Source organism: Xiphias gladius, chromosome 19 (assembly GCF_016859285.1).
Source record: "Xiphias gladius isolate SHS-SW01 ecotype Sanya breed wild chromosome 19, ASM1685928v1, whole genome shotgun sequence".
Classification (NCBI taxonomy): Eukaryota; Metazoa; Chordata; class Actinopteri; order Istiophoriformes; family Xiphiidae; genus Xiphias; species Xiphias gladius.
Genome location: NC_053418.1, coordinates 3,023,704 through 3,047,845, shown reverse-complemented (window position 1 = coordinate 3,047,845; position 24,142 = coordinate 3,023,704). Strand labels below are relative to the sequence as shown.

The 24,142-nt window shown below is 43.8% G+C and overlaps 1 protein-coding gene across 1 annotated transcript; it reads left to right on the top strand.

The window, feature by feature from the left end:
• Positions 1 to 246: 246 nt before the first annotated feature.
• Positions 247 to 23,894, top strand: prkg2 (protein kinase cGMP-dependent 2). Its single transcript, XM_040155630.1, has 18 exons — positions 247 to 770; positions 4,446 to 4,612; positions 6,838 to 6,951; positions 8,916 to 9,021; positions 9,769 to 9,832; positions 14,771 to 14,848; positions 16,744 to 16,838; positions 16,942 to 17,010; positions 17,384 to 17,482; positions 17,981 to 18,131; positions 19,348 to 19,484; positions 20,467 to 20,556; positions 20,896 to 21,037; positions 21,536 to 21,699; positions 21,897 to 22,019; positions 22,454 to 22,516; positions 23,113 to 23,179; positions 23,799 to 23,894. Exons 1-18 carry the CDS (start codon positions 247 to 249, stop codon positions 23,892 to 23,894), a joined length of 2,349 nt encoding a protein of 782 aa, XP_040011564.1.
• Positions 23,895 to 24,142: the final 248 nt, after the last annotated feature.

Sequence of the window (24,142 nt, the reverse complement as noted above, 5' to 3'; positions counted from 1 at the left end):
ACTCCCTGACCATTATACACTGATTTTCTCTCTCTCCCTCCTCTCTCTGTCCGTCTGTCTCCAGTTCTCTCTCTCCCCGCGGCGTCAGCTCTTTCGTTTGAGACCCCCTCTCCCGGATTCCTCAAACAGACCCTTTCGCGCTAAATGTCGCTGTGCTGCTGGAAAAAAGCTGGGTGCTCTTCGACAACTTCTCAGATCGTTTCGGCAAATATTGACGTCCAATCCCTTGTCTCCTCAGGCGACGACATGGGGAACGGGTCGATGAAATCAAAGCGTTACAAGCACACGGATGGCTCCGCTGCCGCCCCCAACGGCCGGGCCCACAAAGATCAAGGTGGCAGGCACAAAAAGTTGTCCCTGGACTCCCTGAGGGCCCGGCTGGAGGAGCTAGAGCGAGAGGGCAAGAGGAAGGATGAGGAGCTTAGCGCCAAAGAGCAGCAGATCCGAGGTCTGCAGGAGCAGCTGGCCCGGCAGACGCGAGCTCTGGCCGAGCTGAGCGAGGAGCTGCAGAACAAGTGCATCCAGCTCAACAAGCTGCAGGACGTGATGAAGAACCAGAGCGGAGCCTCGGCCAGTCCGGCATCGCGGCCTCCTTCCGTCAAAGCCAGCGGGAAGGGCAGCCCCAACCTCGGCGTTCGCATCAAGGCGTCCCTCAACAGAAGGAAAGGGGCCAAATCTGGGGTGTCAGCCGAACCCACATCCAGGACCTACGACTCCAGCAGCCTGCCCAAGTTCTCCTTCGAGAACGCGCGGGTACCGAAGGATGCGAGGTGAGATGTTTTGTCTTTAAAAACACAGGTGGAGGAAGGAGGCGGCCAGACAGCGGGCGGTTAGAGGGTTCACGAAACCCTCAGGCTCAGTCCATCTCAGCCTAGTGGATGAGGTTTAAAGAAAAAGGGATTCAGTCTAAGATTTTTCAGCTGCTGGTCAATGACTTTAAGCCTGAAGAAGTAAACTGATGAAGAAAACAATATTTGGTATATAATCAATATTATGTCCAGGGTTAATCTATTTCTTCATGAGGATTCCTTTTAAAATAGTTTACTGATTCAAAAACACACTACGTGGCCAAAGGTTTGCCAGCTCCATGAAGAAATGGTTTTCCCAGTCTAGAGTGGAAGAACTTGACCGGCCTGCACAGAGCCCCGACTTCAACTTTGGGATGAACTGGAACACCGACGGCGAGCCAGACCTTATCATCCAGTCCCTCGCTAATACCCATGTGGCTGAATGGGAGCAAATCCCTGCAGCCAGGTTCGGCAAAGACTGGAACCGGAAGAGTGGAGGCTGTCAAAGCAGCACATTAATGCCCATGGGTTTGGAATAACATGTTCAGAAACCTCATATTAGTGTCCAAGTACTTTGTTCCATTAGGTGCAGGCTTGCTACTTTCATGAAACAAAAAAAAAAAAAATAGAAATCAAAATTTATTTCCAATAAAAGCTTCGTCCCTCCCATCACATAAAATTACATTCCTCCTGTTGTTTAATTGATTTATGCTACATCTCTGTGAGGCCGTACGTCCCACCCCAATGGGAAGTACATCAAATTAAGGAAGTAAGTTGATCTCAAAATGCTGCATCATGGGCAGATCGAGGCTTCAAGCCTCAAAAAAAAAAAAAAGTCTTGAGATACACTGTACTTTTTAAAAGGAATTCCCTGCCCATTTCTTTCCATTTAGAATGAAATTTGAAATTCATCAGAGAAAAGAAGAAGAAGAAGAAGAAGAGGAAGAAGAAGAAGAAGAAGAAGAAGAAGAATCTAACCTCAAACAAAGGTCCCCACTCACTAGCTTTTCGGAGCATTCACAGTCTTTATGGTGAGGACTCAGTGTAGAGCTTCAGTCATGCGATAACAAGTGGTGAATGCTCAGAAAAGGTTCTGCGCCTATCTCGAACTCCCTGTTCTGTGTTGGAGGTTGTTTCAGAGGGTTTCAGTGCAAGAAGCTTTCGGCTCTGATGAACCCTCGGTCGTTGCAGGACAAGCCAGTTTTATTTCCACAGCCCAGAAATCAAACATTTCCCCGACGGAGCTTAAGAAGCCATAAGACAGGACGGCCTCCGTTCCTAGACCCTCAACCTCACAACGTGCTCGCGGGCCGAACCTTCGCGTCCGCACCGCTTCGGGTCAGGCCGATTACTGGTGAGGTTCGTCTGTCGCTGACAAGGTCTGGAAATCTAAGAGAAAATCTCTGTTGGATCAGTAGAGGCCAATGGAAGCCAGGCGCAGGGACGCGAAACCAGTCCGGTCAACGCACGCCGCCCACGTCTCCACAACGTCCTCTCGTCTCATCTGTCAGCCAGCCACTTTTGGTCTTTCACATCTTAAACCAGAGCAAACACTATAAGTGATGAGCCAATTTGCCACTGTAACACAACCTGGCGAAAAAAAAAAAAAAAAGAGTCACGTTTTACATTTGTTTTGCCGTTCGGACAGGATGTAGAAAGATTCATTACAATCAAATCCAGCTTAAGGATCTTTAATGTGTGACCACCCCCCGTCATGCTTCAGTCAGACAAGAAACAACACGAAGCATTATTTAATGAGAGCACTGAGTCTTGCTCTGTTTTCCAACATGAAAGCCAAACTGCCTTTTGTCCCAGTAAGTGTTCTTCTGGTCGTACAGCAACGGGCGCAGCACTGTGCGGTGAGCGCAGCAAATGCAGGAAAGCGTTAGCATGGAGGGTCTTCCTCCCTCAGTCTAATCCTCATGTTTAAAACATATGTCGCTAATAAGCCCAGACTGGATTATATAACCAAAACTAATGTAAATGAGGCAGTCTGGTACTCTCGTGCGGACAGGCCCTTTGAAGAGCACCCGTCTCCAGCGTAACACGTTGCAGACTCCGGCAGGGTAACGAACACAGCCAGGCGGGTGGAGAGGATGTGAGTTGAAAAATAAAAAAAGGACTGGATGTCGTCTGCTCTCGTTTTATGAAGCCTAAAGTGATAATTTATTGCTCACGATAAGGCGGATAAACAGACCACCCACCACCTGCGACGCTCACTTCTCCGCGCGGCGATCGGATCTCGTGATCTGCAGTGGGTATTCAGTCGGGGCCCCTCAACCTTTTCGGTTTACTGCTCCCCAAAAGGAAGTGAGGTCCTCTTCCAACGGCCCCTCGCTGCGGCTGTTAAAATGCACGACGGTGAACTCTGACAGCTCACGATGACTTCATGTTCTCGCCGTTTTACGTGATTCATTGTTGGACACCAGAGATTGCAAATAGTCGTCATTTCACACGAGACCACAGACGTGGTGCGTAATGTGGATGCGGGCGTCCCGGCGGCTCAGAAGTGTGCCTCATATCTGCAAACAGCGCCGGGAGAAGTATTCCACAGTATACTGTAGTAGTTTACTAAAGGAAAACTATCAGCAGGACAGTGGGGGACAAAAATAAACAAAAAAAGACACTATCACATTTAAATGCTTGTAATATTACTACCAGAAAATGTCCAATATAAAAATTTCAACCTCTGTAAACATAAACAAATTAAAAGCATATTCAAGTATCAGAGTAAAAGTCCTCAGTGGAAAAGACTGTTCCCGTCTCGTGTGAAAAAAACATATCTCCGGTTTTGAGGATTTTTCTGTTTTTAGATCTGTTAAAGAAGGACAGGAAAGAAAGAAAGAAAGAAAGAAAGAAAGAAAGAAAGAAGGACAGGATAGAAAGAAAGAAATAAAGAAGGAAAAAGAAAGAAGGACAGGAAAGAAAGAAAGAAAGAAAGAAAGAAAGAACAAAATAATAGAAAGAAGGACATGATAGAAAGAAAGAAAGAAAGAAGGAAAAAGAAAGAAGGACAGGAAAGAAAGAAAGAAAGAAGGACAGGAAAGAAAGAAAGAAAGAAAGAAGGACAGGCAAGAAAGAAAGAAAGAACGAAATAATAGAAAGAAGGACAGGATAGAAAGAAAGAAAGAAAGAAAGAAGGACAGGAAAGAAAGAAAGAATATTTATAACTATTTAAAAAAATGTAGATCTTCAGAGTAACATGTATCTACAGCTGTCAGATAAATGTTGAGGAGTCAAAGTGGTCACAGAAGATGGAAATACTCCAGTTACAGTAGTCACAGTAGGTACAGCACTCAATTAAATATACCTAGTCACTTTGACTTCAGCCTGTAATGTCCTTAGTTTTAAAAGGAGTCCAAAAACCTCAGTTTCCTTCCTCAGTTTCTCTGCTTATCTTTAGTCTCACCTCCAAGACAAAAACAACACAAACAAAAAAACCAAACTTAGATCAAAACGCTTCCCCTTCATGAACACAGAGGCTCCTGTGTGAGTCTTTCTGTGATGTCCAAGGAGTTCATCCTTCAAAATCTTAGGAAGAAAAACTGTCCAATCTGATCCTAAGAACAGCAACACTCGATAACAACAGCAGCAAATCGAGTCCCCCCCCCCACAGTGAAAGTCACGTTTCTAACTCCCCCTTGTCTATGTTGACAGTGTGAAGAAGCTGCTGACAGACGCCCTGAACAAGAACCAGTATCTGAGGAGGCTGGAGCTGCAGCAGATCAAAGACATGGTGGAGTGCATGTATGAGCGCACCTACCAGCAGGGAGAGTACGTCATCAAGCAGGGAGAGCCTGGGAACCATCTGTTTGTCCTGGCAGGTAGGTCCAGTCCTGTGTGATCGTCGTCCTCCCAGCCCGGAATTAAATCAAGGAAAAGGTCTGAGAACGAGCTTTTTCTTCGCGCCAGCGGGTCACACCTCAGATTACCGATGATTAGTTTTGTCACACGGACACACACACACACACACACTGTGGGGTAAACACCACATGACATGTAATGTCCAATAAGAAGCAGAGGCGGCACGCGACAGGGTGGCCGGTTAAATGCTGCGCAGAAGCACAACAGTCTGCAAGCGTAGGCAGGTGATTTCACTTCTGCCGGATGGAGGGTTAATCAGTGGATGGAGTCCTGTCTGGAAGGGAAAACCTGCAGACTGTTGGCTCACCACCGGCCACCCCTGTTCCAAAGGGCCAGAAGAAGCACACCGTGTAAAAAAAATCCTGGGACATGATGAGTGCCTTCAGGCCCTAAGCACATTTTACAGTTTCCCTCCATTTCTTGATCCTCTGCCAACGATGTTCTAACTCCGAATGCATTCACTTAACCTTTTATGATATCTGGTGCTTTTAGCAGCAGAACTCCTCACCGCTAACAAATGGAAGCGAAGAGGGCAGCAAATACAGCTGTGACGTAGGCGTGTGCAAATGTAAATGTGGAAAAATCTGTAGAGGGACAAGATGTCCAGTGGTGTTGCAGCGTCGCCAATGGCGTCTTTTCCTCCAGGAAAGTAAGAATTCCTCTCGGTGTGGCGCGGTCTCAGATCTCGGGTCCAGGTCACACCGATGACTACGCTGGACTCATGCCAGGGTTGGCTTTGTCCCACAGACTGTTTGATCCCGGGTGTCTGGTCAGGGAGAAAGTTATAGAGCGGGAATGATGTGGATGACGGGCCAGCTGTGGAGCCAAACAAAAACAGACAGCCTAATTTTCTTTGCTAATTTTACATTCAGTTTTAGTATCACCTCTGAGTATTTGCAGGTGTAAGCAAATGCTTCGACGTGCCGTGTTGAAAAAGAAATTTGTCTTTCTGGAGTTTTTTTGTTGTAGTATTTAAGTATTTTTGAGACACCATAGTGAGATTTTGATGATATAAAGAGTTGGAGAGCATACTACGTTTTGGAGCGTGCATTTGCAGTTTCGAATGTATTCTCAAAACCGGGCCTTTGGTTTATATCAATTCGTCAGAGAAATGGAGAAAAACTGAAAATGAACCTGACGACTTATTTTTCATCTCTTTATCCCTGCGTGTGTTTTCCAAACTGTGTAGTTGACGTCTGGCTACGTTGTGAGTGACCAATGATTGCTGACTGCAGGGTTGGAAGGTCTGAAATGAACAGTTGAAAATTTGAAATTGGCAGAAAAATCGCAGTCGCTTGCCACACCGACCTGGAGTATTTTGGGACAGTTATTTTTGGACCCGGTATGTTCTCAGACTTTGCCCGCAGTGGCTGCTGTCCAGCCTGTCTGAACACGAGCCAATCATATCAAAGTGAAATGGCAGCGCTGCATCAAGCAAGCTCTTGACTGGTTCTGCTACTTAATAGCATCCAAACTTTTGCAAACCTTTGTACCAGTTTGGAAGGTTAACTAGCTTAATTTAATTCTTTGGAAAATGTGGGTTATTTAGGCCTGTGAAAGGTATTCTTGGCAGGTATATATATCACCTATTCATTTACTTCCTTATTCGATTACTTAAGTCTTTACTTCTTTATTTACTTTACTGTTTTATAGTTCAAGTGCGTCCCACACTTCACTGGCAACTCTCTCAAAGTAACTGGGCAAATAAGATTTCTAGTTGACCACATGGCCTCTATACAATGGTTGGTCATCTGCCAGTGTGGTTGGTGGTGACATTTGCCATTCACAGACAAAGTGTCCTAGTATTTGTTCTGCTGTTCACTGTGTCATGGGTATTTCTCACCCTGGACAGGAAAACGCATTAGGTTTGTGCTGTAGATACTGTAATACAGTGTCATGGTAATAAACTCGTCCTCAGACAGTCAATTATGTCCAAGTATGATCAACTTTTGTCTTAGAAAGTCAAATATTACATGTTATTTTTTTTTAAGATATCTAATTAAGAAGTATATGAAAAAACAGGTAATTGTGATGCAACTAAAAACGGAAAAAGGAGCAATGAATCTATGACATTTTTACCACCAAAACTGAATCCGACACAGCTTTTGCTTTTGTGATGTGAGTAGATACAAAGGTACTAAAACAGCTCAAAAAACTATTGATTGTCCTTGTTTCATATTTACAGATGGGAAGCTGGATGTGTTTCAACATAACAAACTGCTCACATCGATAACGGTGTGGACCACTTTTGGGGAATTAGCCATTCTGTACAACTGCACACGGACGGCATCAGTGCGAGGTAAAGATTTTTATATTTGCACAGTGCAGTTTGAAAATGGCACCAAACTCAAGTTCTCTCGGTCAGATTACAGTTTTAAACTTGAGTCATTACGAGGGAACTGTTGTCCAGACTGACTGGACATGACTGAGCAGTCTTCCAGTGTGTCCTCGAGGGCTGATGATGGACACACTGGCTGCTGAAGGGACTGAACCTGTGACCTTGTGGCAGATACGATCAAACGCCACATAACACGGGTCTAGCGCTGCGTCGTATTTCTGCCCTTTGCTGTCACCCTCACCCCAGCCCTCTCAGACTGTGCATTGACACGAAATGCAGTGGTGTCCCAATTCAGAAGTTTGCCCCGAGGTTACGCATGATCGGCGGCACGAGCTGTGCTGTGCCGAGCGCTGGTCCTGGAAGCTTGGTAAGAAATCAACGATCGAGAAGGATTTGGGTGCATGAAACTTTTATTTCCATTTTTTTTGCCAATCATAAGAACAGCTGTCACCTCATTGGTTGTGTAGTGGGAGGTCACCGACAGACAAGTTAAGATTTGAGACTGGTTGAGGCGACGTTTAAAATCCACGGTTTGGTCGATACGTGGGAAAACAATGGCTTATGTTGCCCCGCAGAGATTCCGCCACTCGACATATCTGGAGAGCACTGTTGTTTAGCCATAACCTTTCCCCTGTCAAATGGACGTCTTTCACTACCACTGTATATGATGGCAACACATAAAACCTTGTCAAACAGGTCAAGAGAAAGGATAAACAACAGCAACAGTAATTGAAAATTAAGCAGGCACTATTGGCCATGTTTGTGGGTGGGAAGCCAGTGAAGGATTGTTGTCCTTGTTGCTGCATTAGCATCTTCTACTGTTGAGAAAATGGCGGTAAAAATACATTTAAAAAAAAAAGAAGATGTCTTTAGATGACTGGAAGAAGCAAAAATAAATATTCATGGTTAGGTAGATATTGTAGATTAATTTATCACGATGTTAAGCTGCGTTTGCTTAGATTCACGTAAAAGGTAAATTAGCTACAGCTGCCACCCAGAGAATTTTGACTGAGGCTGATGCTAAAAGATGCTAAAACACCATATTCTCTTCAAAACCCTCAACTCTTGACTCCTGAATGTAATCTGACACTTCCCTGACCTTCATCAGTGTCGCAGTGACTTCTCAAAGCTGAGGATTCACCAGATAGCGAGGGCAGGAGAATCAGATAGGTCATTAGACCGAAGTAAACAAGCCTTTGCATGGGTGTGTTTACATAGGCTTTACATGATATCCACAGCTTTGCATTCCTATTGGTTTTCACCTCCTTGGCATTTGGGAAGTGCATACCATGTACTATGTGAGCGCTCTTTGTCCGGGTTTGTATATTTAACCAAGTAATTGACTGGTGGCCCTTGGGGGAGGGACACCGCGTTGACCTCAATATTAAAGGTGAACTGGAAAAACCGTGACAGTTCGACAAGTCTATTTGAGTGGGTTTAACATGATAACAGATGACGTGGATAAAGGGGAACTCTTTTCTTTTCTTTTCTCTGCTACCGGTTCATGTCAGAGTTTCACGGCTATTTCTTCCTTGTACTAACAGGGGCCTGTCACAGGAGTTTCTGTAGATCTTATGTGACTCATCACCAAGACACCAAGACAGATTCCAGTGTTTTTCTCACCTCCCTTGTCCGTTGGTTAGAACGAAACAGTACGTTCTTTCTCTGTGGTGGTGGAGCGCTTTAATTAAACTAGACAATGGGAAGAAGGATAAGGGAGGAGAGAAAGAAAATGTTAATCTTTTTGTTATCACTCACCATTCATTCATGCTCATCAGTCTACAAGTTTTTCTAGACACTGCTATTAAAAACAGCTGTGGCCCCTTTAGTATCTACTAATCAGGGGCACAGGCTAACTCACTTTTTGTTTAAAGGTCAGTACCTGGACCATGTTCCACTCTCTGTTGAATGTGATGCTTTTACAGCGGTGAACAAAGTGTGGACGTGGGCTTTGGATCGGGAGGTGTTTCAGAACATCATGAGGAGGACGGCCGAGACGCGACACGAACAGTACCGAAACTTCCTCCGAAGGTTAGCCCCAAGTCGTAGCCAATAAGCTAGAATCACCTGACTGTTACGGTTCTTTTAAGTGATAACGTACAACAAATTTTCAACAAGTCACTTTGGTAGTTTATCCCTGTACAAATCTATTTGAATAGTAATATATGGTTAAATAGTTGGGTCAAATGCCTGATTCCTGGCCAAAAAGCCCAAAAACAAAAAGATGCTAAAGTGGAGTTCCGTTTGTGTCCACCTAAAGAACAAATGTTAGTCTAATATTTCCTGTCCTTCTAGCTGTAGTTTAAGCTGGTTCGGACGATCTCCACCGACTCCTGACAGAAATATATTAATCTTCAGCTGCCAAGTAGATGTTCCACTTTAACACTAGCCATCCGTTTACTTCGGCTCTCCGCCGTCCTGAATAGGTAGCGTACAGTCGCCCCGTCTTAGCTGTGAGATTGAGACAATGAACTAAAAGAGGCTGAGAGAGGCAGTTGGACAGAAGGAGTCGGATTGCGAAAATAGTCCTGCACAGACCTCCACTTGTGGGTCTAGAGTGTATAAAAGCATTGTAAATATGTGTACTATCATACAACAGTAACTGGACCATATGATCCAAGGTAAGATTTTAACTAATTGAACTATTTGGTCGATCGCACTGTTTAAAACTGCTGCTCTACTTAATCTGTCCCTGGCATCGTGTGTATAGTTATTTGTATCACAGTGTTCATACAGAAATGAATGTTCGTCATCTGTGTTTTCTCTCTTTTCTGTCAGTGTTTCACTCTTGGCCAATCTACCGGAGGACAAGCTGAGCAAAATAGTGGACTGCCTCGAGGTGGTAAGTTATTCTGTCAAACTATCTATAACTCTACTGGAGGGACAGTCTGACTTTTCATTGTGTTACTTTGGTATTGCACAACCGTCTGGCAGCTCATGGGAGCCCCAGCATTGCAGATAGCTGCTGTCAAAATATCATTACCATTTGGCCATATACCATTACTGCGTGTCAGCATATTCTCTCTGCCTCCAGTTGGCAAGACCTCACAAATTACCTTGTTGATGAACAGAGCCGATGTTATTCCTGTCATTGCCGGGTGCTGTATATTGTTACCATAATTATTTTACCAAGGCCCCAGAAAGTGTTTATTCAAATGGGGGACGAGTGATTTCTAAAAGATGTGCGAGTGACGGGCCCTTTGGTCTGAGAACATGCAAGTGTGTAAAAGTTAATGTGTGTGCAAGTGTGTATGTTGACACATGCAGGAGAATGGCTCACTTAATTTCTCCTCCATGAGCATTGTATTTCAACGGCGTAAGAGAAAACGGAGCGGAGCTTGTAGGCCTGGGGTCAAAAAGAGCTTTTCTCAGCATCTTTTCACAATGAGAACTTCAAGGACATTCCCCGCAATCGTTGGTCGAACCTGCCACTTTCTACTTACTGGAGAATTCCCTTATTCAGTCCGATCTGATGGAGATTGGGGAGGGAGGGGGCGGGGGCGGGGGCAGCTGTAACCTAATAGTGGTGCAGATGTTCAGCGAGAACCCGCCAGATAATATTGAAGCTTCTTGTCAAACAGTGGGTGAATGAAATCTGGTATGGGAATTTGTACGTGTGTAAAGGGGGGGGGGGGGCTGAGCACCTTCTCTGTCAGGTTTTTCGGTCCGATCTGCAGATTAAAATTTGAACTGGTCTGTCGAAAGTAAAGACATAAAGTAGAGCTAAAAATAAGCTATCAAACGCAGTATCAGTATCCGTTAATTTCATGCATTAGCCTCCCCGAAGAGCTGCGGCCCAACACAGGGGGGGGGAGTAGCCTGAAGTTAATGACATTTTCATTGCATTATCCCCTTGAAAAGAAACACATACACACACAGCCTCCCTTACATATGTATAATTTAAATCCCAGATCTGCCTTAAGTGCGTAACGTGCAAACATTAGGAACATGCTCGAGAGTATTACAGAGCTAAAAGACATACGCCGGTTGCATGCCTAGTGTGACACTGTGACAAATGGCGAACCTGAATAATGACATTAAAGGTACTTTCGGACAGTGAGTGGTTAGTGCTGCGCAGCGGTTGATGTTATCCATCTATTGTAATCGCATTACGTAGCCGAGTAGAACGGGCTGTCGCTTAGAATAGAGGAATGGTATGACACAATTAATACAGCACATTTTGCTGACTAACGTCGTAAACATTGGTTTATGTGTCCAGAGCGGATATTCAAACTTTGGAGCTGATGTGGCTCCGAGACCGTTTCTTTTAGTTGATGTGTTTGTGCGTACATCTTCGCAGGAGCAGCAGCCGCCGCCTCTCCTCTTGCTGCTCACCGACACTACCCTTGCTTACAATTCTGCCCTGCAGGATGTCTTCCTAATGTGCCCTCCGGTGGAGGAGACGGGAGACAAAAATCCACGGTCCTTGTTCCAAGCAAACACATATATATAAGCTAAATTTTATCTTGAGTTAATCAAATCAAAGTAACAGTCTGTGTGTCTGTGCTGAGCTGTCATGAAGGGACAGTAACAGAAAGTGGGAATTTCATGCTAAGACTGTAATTTTGAAGGATGCCTGCTAGACTGCTGAAGCCTCACATTAACTTCAGATTAACTTTGGAATGTATTGTTATGCAGAAGACTGGGGATTTTACACTGGAAGCGAACTAGAGAGGGAGCTCTGAAAGACCAGTATGACCAGAAGGAACGATTACAGCAAGGAAAGGACTGTTTCATTGTACGTGGCGGCAGGACAGATCTGAAAAACTGTGAACCTACCCTTAACTTTTTCTGATACAACACAGCTGAAATGAGACAATGATAAACAAGAAGATAGGTCATTTCAAGTTCAGGCAACCAATGCTACGTGGTTTAGGCTGGGAAAGATTGCCGTCATGGTTGAAAGACACCAACGTCAGCTGCTGGCTGAAGATGTGTCGAGTGTGTTGAAGTCAAAAACTTTGTGCACCCAAATATTAGACTTTTTGTGTCCATAAAACAACATCACACGTCTTCTGCGTTTGATGCTTATCAAGGACAGTCATTATTTGCGCGACTGTGAGAGGTGGCTTCCCCGGAAAAAGAAAACATTGCTCAGTTTGAAGCAAAGTTTGACATTTTGGGAATTATACAGCAACAGCCGGTAGCAGGTTAACTTAGCTTAGCACAAGGACTGGATTCAGGTGGAACCAGCTAGCATGGCTACCACTGAAAGTAACAACTGTTACTGACAGATATTACCCATTTTTAAATCACTCATGCGTGCTCATGTCAAAAATGACATTTCAACAGCTCCTTGAAGGGCAGCACGATGCTTTCAGGGAGCTGCACGGGACAACCGGTCCACCTGGGGGGCTGCTGAGGACTGGGGTGGTCTTAAAAATAGGTCCAGTTCTTCCTCTTGTTTTAGTGTTTCTGCCGCTAGGAGCAGAGAGAGAGACGAGCAGTTTGAGTATGTGCCGTGACTGGTCGATTGACAGTTGCCACAAATAGGTTGACTGCAGCTGAACCCGACACACACATGGCAGAGCGCGAGAGGCTCTGTCTAACACTGACATGGAGAGCAAGTTGATGGTAAAGATAAGACAGGACGGGATGTATGTGACTGTTGTAGGTCGGGGTACTTGAAATATTTTAAGAAACGACATGCTCTCGAGTGTTATAGCGAAAATGTCCTCTTTCTTTCCCGAAAAGATAAACGTTTGACTAAAGTTCCGGATTCAAGCTCAGCAGCCTGGCGTAACAAACCCGAGACTCAATTCAAATGCTGTCGCTCCCCCTGCAGAGTCACTGTATCATCCAGACAGTCTTTATAAACAAAACCTTGGCACGTTGTCTCCGCCGTCACGGACGGGTGTTAAACTAGGCTCTCCTGAAGCGTAAACGGGACGTAAACTTAAGAGGACGTAAGCTCGGACGCTCAAGGAAAATGCCACTTGTGTCAAGAGTTTTGACGGTAAACACCAGGGAATGTTTACGCGTGGTTGCCCTGATCTGTTTGTTCACTTTCCACCGCTGTCCTCTATATAGTCAAAGGGATTACAGCTGTGAGCAGTTGTCTCAGCTGTAGGAATCTGACATCCATCCCAGAGAACGCCTCATCCTGGTCACCTTCATTCTTTGCACTTCCCCTTCTTCACCTAAAAGCTTTAAAATGAAAGGCGATCTGGCAGCCGGCTGACTCAGCAGCCTGGCTCTGGTGCCGTGGTCTGGGGTGGTGTGTCAGGTTTGCTAGGGAGGCAGAGCGACCGTTCGGCGCGAAGTGCATGAACCTGTCTCTGAACGAGAGCTCGGCAGACTGAGAGCAGATACTGGAATATTTCAAAGTGTTGCTCAGTTTTATGGAGCTCATAAAACCGAACTAAACAAGGGAACGAACCTTTCTCAGTCAAGCGTGATCTTACTTCTGCACCAACTGGAGTGTGTCAGAGTTTGCAGATGACTGGCCTTACCAAGTCTGAGTATACACTGTGAGTTTATACCACGACTGTAGAAACTACTTATGTCTGACTGCCTGGTAGGTGTCTGTTACCATCAAATTAAAATTCCAACCGTTCCAAATCAACGCGAAAGGTACTGCATATCTAATCTGCCGGTAAACCCCCTGCAACGACACTGATGCCTCAGGCCATGTTACCAGTTAACTCTTACTGGTGACACGTGGATGATGATTTGAAGACGAATTTTCTTTTTGCCCGATGTACGTTGCCGTGGTATGAGCGTGATACGCTCCTGATAGGAGTGGGAGGTGACCTGATATGTAAAATAAGGAAGACGTGGATATGACTTTGCAATGTAGTGTTTTTCGCTTCCATCGCGTCGGGACTCATCAGGGCGTCACATATCCGGATGTTTAATTTTATACCATGGTGACTGAGAATTATCGGTTCGTAATGGATGGCCTTCATTTCTAGTAATGGACAGTATAACTGGTCTGATGCAGGGGCTTGTTTCCTGTTCTAAACTTAATATTTAATAAACTAGTATTGAGAGTGTACAGTAAGGATAGGGGGGTGTCCTAATGCTGTACGGATTTCTGAAGCTCTTTGAGGCAAATTTATGATATATGATATCGGGCTATAGGAATAAAATTGACTTGACTAGTATTGAATTGATTAATTGATTAACTGATTAGTTGAACCACTAATCCACAATGATTTTAATAAACTATTTTAATGGTTCAGCTAAACTATCAAGTTAAACAAACATGGGCATGTTACAACTTTAAAATTGGCAGGATTCTTTGCTTTTTTGTTAAATTAGTATAATTGTATACTTTGGGATTTTGGACCCTTGATCGGCCAAAATAACTTATTTGAAGCCATCTCAGTGAAAATTTTCTGATGGGTATATTTTTTTATTTTTGATGTTTTATAGATTAAATGAAATGGATCGATGGAAATGATGAAGTTATTATTTTAACTGAGAAGTTAATAATCTCAGTCCATTTTAATACACAATTAATTTAATATTAACACAGACCATAGAGTCAATCACAAATATTGACCACTGTCATGATTTCATGAAAGGCCCTCATTACAGACATACAGACATTAAAAACATCATAATTAACATTTAGTATTGACCGATACCCCCCCGGATCAGGAGGTTGAGAAACTCTGAATGTCAGAACATCGTCGATGGCTGAACTCCAGCCCTCATCCCGCAGGGGACCGACTACCAGGAATCAGACCGGCTGGGTCGATGGTTGAATCAATTTAATGCTTCAATTCTGATTGTACCCTCCCTCTCTCCACCCCCCCCCCCCCATGCCCATTAGGAATACTATGACATGGGAGAGTATGTCATCCGGGAGGGAGAGGAGGGCAGCACCTTCTACATCATCGCACAGGGAAAGGTAACGTGTCTTACAAGTTGTAATAGGTAACATAAACAAGCAGCACAAACACACAAGCACCATAATTCAGTTTATGATTTATGTAAAGACCCTCAAACTGCAACACTTACTCTTTTACTAATTCTGACTTTAGTCCTAAACCAAAGACTAGACTCCGACCAACCCGACTGATCTGCCTCTCAAAAAGAAAGAAATTAGATCATTTACTAATTTTCTAATATTTTGTGCTGACAGTTTGAGTTTGTTTTTGTTTATTTCTCTCAAAAGTGTAATAACTGTTTGATTATCTCAGTGAAACAACATTTAGACCACAGTGGAACATGCAAAGTCTCCACTGAAACCTAGATAAGTTAAATTCTTTTCTGGTTAGCACCTCTTGAATTGGGCGTGGCCTTCACCATCTAATTAATGGATATATTACTGCTTTTAAATGAGGAATTATTCATTTAAAAAAAAGATAATTGTACAATTCAGTGAATAAAAACAGCTGTAAACAGGGAGGAAACTTTATTATATTATAGCAGCTGCACTGCAGAGACTGCTGAGGCATTTTCAGTCTCTGCAGCAATGACACTCATTTGGGCCAGAGACACAAGCCATAATCCTGTCTTCACAACAAAATAAATCCTCCAGTGCCTCAGTTAGACAATACTGCACGATGTTTCTATTTCGCTGATCAGACTGCCGCTTCAGCCTTTGCATTAAAGGCTTTTCTCATCAGTCAGCACGAGTGTTGAATGGCTGAAGAAAACACCACTAGTCTCCAAAAGTCTCGCAGGACTTTGCAAGGCTCTGGGAATTTTTCCGCTTCCACTCTTCCTCTGTCCCCTTCAATTTGGTTTCCACGTGAGTGTCAACAAAAGTCCACGCACCAATGAATACAGCAGGTATGTCCTCTTGCAAGTGAATCTTCAATGCAATTTGGACAATGAACTCATTGATTCATTGACTGAAGTGCTTTGGATTATTTGGAGTTTTCTTAGAAACTTGTGTTGGACACATACGAACATTTTTGTATACCCGACCCCAACATGAAATCATGCTTGAAGGTTATCATAACCAACTGAAATATTGGCCTGAAGACAAGTTAAATTACAAACAAAATAAATGATTTCCTTATATAACAAACCGGTTTTGGCCAAAACTCCAGCAAAACAATATGTTGGTCAAACATGTGTGGGACTCACACACCCACCCGTCTGTCCGATAAGTCAGCAACCTGACACCGGGGAGCGAGGGGAGATGGAGAGGGGCCAGAGCTGTCCACCAGGGACCTTCGAAATGCCATTATGAGCCGATGTGAGACAGCAGCTCCTCAGCGCTAAGCTAACCAAACCAGAGAGAGACACATGTTGTTTGCGAGGAAGGGGGCTAATGCAGGAAATGGCTCCACTACCCCCTCTCGTACCCCCTGACCAGGGAGGGCATAAACTCTGAGAGCGCCTGCCACCAGGAAAACCAGGGGAAGCGAAGGTCGCGGAAGGTCAAACGGGACACTTAGTTATTACGGACCCTGGCCGTTATGGCTGTGATGTCATTGTAGCGTTTCTTCGGCAGGATGTCGCCACGAGTGGGATGTCTGACCTCGACCGGGGTGGGCCACTGATTTTTAAAGCCTCACAAATTACAGACAAGTTTCACAACCTCAAGGCTGCTGCAGTGTTTTTATTGAAAACTGCTGCTCTAGTAGGCAGCAGGCTGAGACGCCACTCAGGCACTCACAACCCATCCTGTTCCACTTAACCTTAATTGAATATGTTGATTAATTTGATTAAAACATTTTTTTACAATGCATGTAAAAATATTCGGAGACGATCGAGAGCAGCTGTGATGTGGACAGAGCAGCGTGAGGGAGTGAAAAGCGCTTTAAAAATCCAGCTAACCGCGTTGTGCAGGTGAAGGTGACCCAGACCACCGAGGCCCACAAGGTGCCGCAGATCATTAACACACTGCAGAAGGGAGACTACTTTGGAGAGAAAGCACTCATAAGGTAAAAACAAGCAGTCTATCGTTTTTCCCTGCTCCTGGCTCCTGAATGTTTGATGTAATCTTGGGAAGAAACAGTGTTTTGTGTTTGTACACCTCTCTCTCAGCGATGATGTCAGGTCGGCGAATATCGTCGCTGATGAAAACGGGGTGGAGTGCCTTGTCATCGACAGAGAGTGAGTATTCTGACCTTCGATGTGTAGTTTATCAGGTTTGGAACAGTGACGCCAAGTCTTTCTTCACCGTTCTGAAGCGAAATACTGCGACGTGAAAATGACACTTCCACCGTGTTGTCCGGTTAACCTGCATTCTAACGAGAATAACATCGGCTACGCAGTTCGATGTGATCTCCCTTAGGAAAAATACAATGGTGTATTTTGATATCTCTGAGCTCTCTCAACTTTTTCTCTTGCCCTGACTTTCTCCTGTAAAAAAAGTAATTCTTTATCTCCGTGGGACGACTCAGTAAAATCAAAGTGGAGGTTATGAATTCTATCAGCCAACATTCCAGTGGTTCCATTGTTGACGTGCAGTTTTTTGTTTTTCTAGGACATTTGATCAGACAGTGGGAACCTTCAATGAGCTGCAGAAGTACCTCCAAGGCTACGTGGCAACACTTGATCGTGACGACAAGAAGAGACATGCCAGGTAGGCGCAGTGCCTGATGCTCAGGCCAGAAGCATGAGCAGGGAGCCGTGTTAAACTTCTTTTATTCAAAAAAAGAAACTAAATGGGTCACACCATAAAACTTATGTTGAGAGAACAAGCCACTGAGCGGTGCCGGCAGAATGAAGTCGACAAAATCCTGGTCAGGCACATTTGATTCTTTAAATTATTCATCTCAGTAGCAATGAACAGGCTTTTTGAGCGTTTCTTGTACGATGTAAGCAGGTTGTTAAGGTTTTTTTGGAAGGAGAAAACAAGTTTTGGGATGGGATAAACAAAGGGACTTATTTGCACAAATTATTGATTAATTGTTCACAGTGTGGATTTTTTTTTTTTTTTTTTTCCCCCATTTCACTACGAGAGTGTTAGAAGTGAAAATAGAAACAAAACACACCTGGCTTTGTCCTGTTTGGAATTCCATCCTTCTCATTAGTTGGATTCAATGCAGGAGGCCCTCTTTCCATCTCTGTCTCCATCCAGGAGGTCGGTGTCGCGCCACCAGAGTCAGCCGCTGTCTCCCGATGTCATCCAGCTGAAGGACATGGTGTCGGTGTTCTCTCCATCCAGGCCCTTCGACCACCTGGAGGTCATCACTACACTCGGGGTTGGTGGCTTTGGACGAGTAGAGCTGGTAAGACCTGAAACTATGCATTGTTATAGATTTACGACTAACGTTATCTTTCTATCCATCCATCCAGCCATCCATGTAAAGAATTTGTAACTACGTAATTTCTTAAAGCAGCTAGAGCTAGAGACCATCCTGTTATTGGATCACACTAGCCGCGACGCCCGTCAACATGAATATGTGGCAATCACCGCTACATTATTACGTGAGTACTCAGTACTCATGGATCCGACATCACCCATCTTCGAACTCGGCCTTCATTTTGATCTCAACTACACATCTCTAAAGTTTCGTGACTGTATCTTGCACGGTTGTAACGCTTATTGCGTGGACAAAATCTTTCCACACACACACACACACACACACACACACACACACACACACACACACACACACACACACACACACACACACACACACACACACACACACACACACACACACACACACACACACACACACACACACACACGCACCCACAAGGTCAAAAACAGTACCAGCCCTGCTGTTGTGGCTGTTAAAAAAAAAAAGCAGCAACTACATACTTAACACTCTCGTTAGTAACACACAAAATGCAATAATGCAATATAGCGATTCTGGTTCGTTTCAGTTAGCAAGTTAGCCTAGCTGACCTCTCTGTTTTACCAAGCTTAGTAAGCTAGTTAGTTTAGCTGCAGGTCTTTCAAGGTCATTAATGCATTGGTAACCAATGAAGTTAGTCAGAAATTAATTTATCAGAAGTTAATTTCCTTTTTTTTTTTTACATTTTGACTACTTACTGCTTCAGGGGGAGCTGTGCAAATCTAATAAATTGCCTCGACTGATGTCACTTGAGTCAGTGTTGGGTGAGCCTGAAGTTTGAAATGAAAAAAAACAAGCTTACCAGACCTCTGCTGCCCACTCACCTCTGTTTGAAGTTAGCAGCTCCAGGCTACATTAGAATCTCTGACTGAACTGTCGGTGGTTGAGTTGCATCGTGGGTAGTGTAGGCGCTAGGCTTTGAGAAGAAAGAAGAATGTTTGGAATAAAAAAGATGATATCTCTGGTTCTGCTGCATCGATTTTCACTTCTTCTTAAAGTGTCCATTGTAAATGCTTTTTCAGTGGAGTATTCTCTTAATGTTATTAATCACAGCTGAACTTTTCCTGCTGTGACAAGTGAAGAGGTCTAACGTGAAAAAGGTTTATCTTGTGACATCCCGCCCTGTTATAACCGTCTGCAGGTGAAGGTGAAGGGCAAGGATATCACCTTCGCACTGAAGGTCATCAAGAAGAAGCACGTCGTGGACAACCGGCAGGAAGAGCACATCCACTCGGAGAGGAAGATCCTCGCCGAGGCCTGCTCGCCTTTCGTTGTCAAGTCAGTCGTCCTGCTCAGCCTCCAAGCACATCTCCATTTTTTATCCTACACAATGAAGCCCAGCTACATTAGTCTGGGAAAACAGTGCGGCGCTTATTAGTTTTTGATTAGATCACAGCCGAGGCCTCGAGCAGATTTCATCTTCTCAATGGGGTAGAATGGCAAGGGATATTGAGATGTCTGCTATGAAAATGTAGTTATTTGTTCTGAAATATTGCAGCAGTAGCTTTTCTTTGAATTTTGTGAGCTTACTGTTGATCCAATTTCACCATATGCAGTGGAACAGACTCAGATATTAAAGCCATTCTTCAAATTCTGAAACACTCTGTCCTCCTCCTCATACACTCTATCTATTTATTTGACCTTTTTCATATGTTTGAACTATTATGTCTTCATATTTCTAACCTGTTTTCAAGAGTGATGTAAAGTGATCTAGGATTAGATGTAGGGTGACAGGGTGGTGGAGTCGTTAACGTCACCTGCGTTGTCTCAAGTTTCAGTGAACTCGATGTTAAATCTGTACATGCTCCTTGGCTACTATTAAACTATCACCACAAGGATCAAACCATAGCACAATTAGATCAAAAGTTAAGCTACAATTGGTGCATTAATGTCTTTAAATATATTATATTCCACTGCAGTACACTGTAATAATTATCTAAACGAGTGAGTATTAACTGTCACTGCTCTCAAATCATTTCACAGTGATGATTAAATTAAACAGAAAGAGATTAGAGAAACAATCCTGCGCACTCAGTTTTTACAATCAGGAATTTAGTCTCATGTTAGACCCGACAGTACCAATTTCGCTTTTAATTAAAGCCTGAAATTTTTTTTAAAAAGTACAAACTGTACATGTACATATCAACCGGACAAATGCTGATCATAGATAACAGAGCAGCATGGATATTTCTTCTGTTGACACGAAGGTCCAGCCTTTTACTTTGAAGCTTATCTTAACCCTGTGCGTCTCTTACTCCAGACTGTATCGCACGTTCAAGGATGACAAGTATGTGTACATGCTGCTGGAGGCCTGTCTGGGTGGAGAGATTTGGAGTCTGCTCAGAGACAGGTAGGAGGGTCCAACCACCGGCTGTGATGCCACAGGTGCCGTCACATTTTTGAAAACTTGTATTTTGAAACATAACATCATTTAATCAGCGCTGTCATTTTGCTGCTGGCTTGTCGCAAAAAGGGAATGGTTTTACTATCTATTGAGGGAACTCAGCATTACCCTGTCTCGCAATAAGACCTCTCAGGTCCAGTTGCGATGAATCAATGGCTGCCTGTGAGCGGGTTCAGGTGCATTTATGTAATGAAACCATTTATCCTGCTTCACTGCCTCCTGACCAGTGGCCCACACGGCCACGCTTGTCAGCAAAAGGTTTAAATTTGGCTGCCTTTTCTGCAGGGGGAGTTTTGATGAGCCCACTGCCAAATTCTGCGTTGGTTGTGTCACAGAGGCTTTCGACTACCTCCATCGCAAAGGTGTCCTCTACAGAGACCTGAAGCCTGAGAATCTCATGCTGGACACTGAGGGGTACATCAAACTGGTGAGCGTGTTGCCAGTGATTGAACATATTCTGTCTTGGAAAAACTGCAACCACAATTTCTAGGATGTTTTTTTGCAAATTGTTTTTACACCCTCATCGTAAGAGTTTGATCTGCATGTGATGACCTGTGTGTTTCTAGTAGTTGTAAGTAGTCAAGTCTAGTCAAAAATTTACATTGTGCAATTGGTTGACAACTATGCAAGTCTGAAGCTTCAAGGTCGCAAGGCTCAAAAGTTCTCTCTCTGGCCTTTATGTATTTTATTGACTGGCTTTTTTAACCTTACACTGACTATAATTTTTATTCTACTAAATTTATGAAGATTAAACTACATAGTCATCAGGGGGTCAATAGGCATCTCAGTGTTACTCTATAAAAATACAGGTTTCAAAGGATCTTCAAAGTTAGTCATTTTGAATTTATTATGTTTTTTTTTATGGTTAAGCCTCCAAAGTTCCACAGTGGACTTTTAGAGTTAACTGGTCAACTCTGCTTCCCAGGTTGACTTTGGATTTGCCAAGAAAATCAGATGTGGCCAAAAGACCTGGACCTTCTGTGGGACCCCGGAGTACGTGGCCCCGGAGATCATCCTCAACAAAGGCCACAACTTCAGTGTGGACTTCTGGTCTCTGGGCATCCTGGTGTTTGAGCTCCTTACTGGCAGGTTAGTGGATCTGTGCTTCCAGTCTGCGGAACGCTTCATGTGAGTTAAGCATCTTATCATCATCCTTCTCATAGTTATCACTTCAGCCTACTTGCTGATTTGCAGGAATTATTGTTCGTAACATGAGCAGGGAAAACTGTCGAAAGCTTCCTCAAAGGCTGAAAGAAACGAAATGTCTTTTTTTCTCCGTCCCACAGTCCTCCATTCTCAGGGAGTGACCAGATGATGACGTACACTTTCATCCTGAAAGGCATTGAGAAGATGGACTTCCCCAAGAAGATCGCGAAGAGACCCGAGGACCTCATACGCAAGCTATGCAGGTACAACATCACACGGCTAGCAGAGCATCATTCAAAAATGAAACCAGAAAAATCCCGGTTGCAGGGGAATCTAGATGTAGTCAGCCACCGAATTTCTCAGGACAGAACCTGATGATGGGCGATGACCCGAAAAATTGTAGAAAAGACAAATTTTAGGCTAAAACCTGACATTCTAGGTAGCTGAGATGGGGCACAGCTATCCAGTCAAAAATTTCTCAGCCTTTGAGCGTTAGCCAGATATGCAAGTAAATCAAGAGGAGGCACTGTCTTCAAATGTCTAAGCACTTGGAATTTACCTGAACAACAAAATGGCGCTCAGAAGGACTGATGTCCACTATTTGGACAAAGCAAGAAATATTACAGAAAAAGAAACTCCAAGTGTCTTTGGGTCAAAACTGTAATTTGGTCATTTCCCGCTCTGGTGAACTTTACAGGCGAAATCCCTCAGAGCGACTGGGCAACCTCAAAAATGGGATAACTGATATCAAGAAGCACAGGTAAGCAGGAACTGACTCATTCTATCACAGATCTCAATGGGGAGAGTAGCTGTGCAAATTAGCACTAACTGAACATTATGAATGTGGGCCAGTGGTTTACGACTCTGGCAATTAGATAATCACTGAACGCACTGCACAAGTGCCGCGGGCTGCAAAACATATTCAAAACACTTATTACATTTTTGGATTTGCTACAGTTTTATTGGAGAGATACAGTAGGGTCATATATTACAGCTTGAGGGGATTAAAGAGCAAGTTGTTTTCAAATGTGTCGATGACCTCAGGCCATCAAACTAATAAGGGCTCTCATTTCTTATACTGGGTGTCCTTTCAGCCAAGCATAGCGCCCCCAGGAAAAAGGGGTTGGAGTAAGGGGAAAATGTTCACAAAGGGTTCCTTGTTACAGAATAAGTCACACTATAACATCCAAGGGGCTAGTTGGTCAGGGAGAGCACCGGTGCCGCGCTTAAAAAACTTAAACATTTGTCGCTCGTGCGTTCGTGCTGGCAGAGTCAAACTCACGGCTGTACAGACAGAAAGAGATAAAGACCTACTTGTGGGCATGTGTTTATGCGCGCTCTATAATGTGTCTGAAGGTGGTTTAACGGTTTCAACTGGGAGGGACTGAAGGCCAGGACTTTACCGTCTCCGCTGAAAAGAGAAGTAAGTATACATTTTTATCCTAACTTGTAAAATTGGGATTCTTTGCGAGTCCTAATACGAAGCAAATCTTAAGACAGAAAAGCACAGACAGAGTTTTAACTGTTTTTAAAATGTCAAAAGTTGCAATGAAAGATAACACTGTACAACGTGTATGTGAATGTAAACCATTAAAATACCATGATTAAATTATTGTATTGAGCTTTTAAGTTTTGCATTAGTGTGTCACGGACCAGGAAGCTATACCTTTTTATTTTTTTTTTTCCTGTTCACGTGCCATTGGGTTTACAATAAACTAATGTGGAACGGAAGTGGAAAAAAAACTGCTAACTTCTACTTTGCACGTGTCAAGAGGGGCAACATGTGCAGGAGTGAACCCCTGATTGTTGATTTCTAGTTCTTATCAAGGTTTCTCAGATGATATCTGCTGAACCTAATCATAGCGCGAAGGAGACACCACAAGAATTGACTTTGTCAATTGTCAATTTTGAATTTGTGGGGGTTTAGAATTTGTGAGGGTTCCAACAGTGGTTTTTCACCACTCATGGATCCCAAAACTGAGTCAGTAATTCAGGAGGTATCTTAAGAAATAAATCTGTCCTTGTCTTCTCTTCGACGACAGCTCACAGGACCGGGGGATCACAGCTACTTTGACAGCTACCCTCCAGATGAGGACAGTCCTCCTGATGAGCTGTCTGGTTGGGACATGGACTTCTAAAACCATCTTCTGCTCCATCCTTTTGCCATTTTCTTTCAATTTCAAACCCTCACACCAAAAACTTAATTGGCAAAGTGGGTTTTCTGTGACCTTACATAACCTCTGGCATCACTTCTGAGAAATGTCGCAGCTTTTTGGTGCAATGGATAAACACTCACCAAAATCAAAGCCAGGTGGCAGTGTTTGTGGATGGGAAGCCGGTGAGGGATCAAGTCCTTGTTGCTGCATTTATGACCCTGGATGGTTGG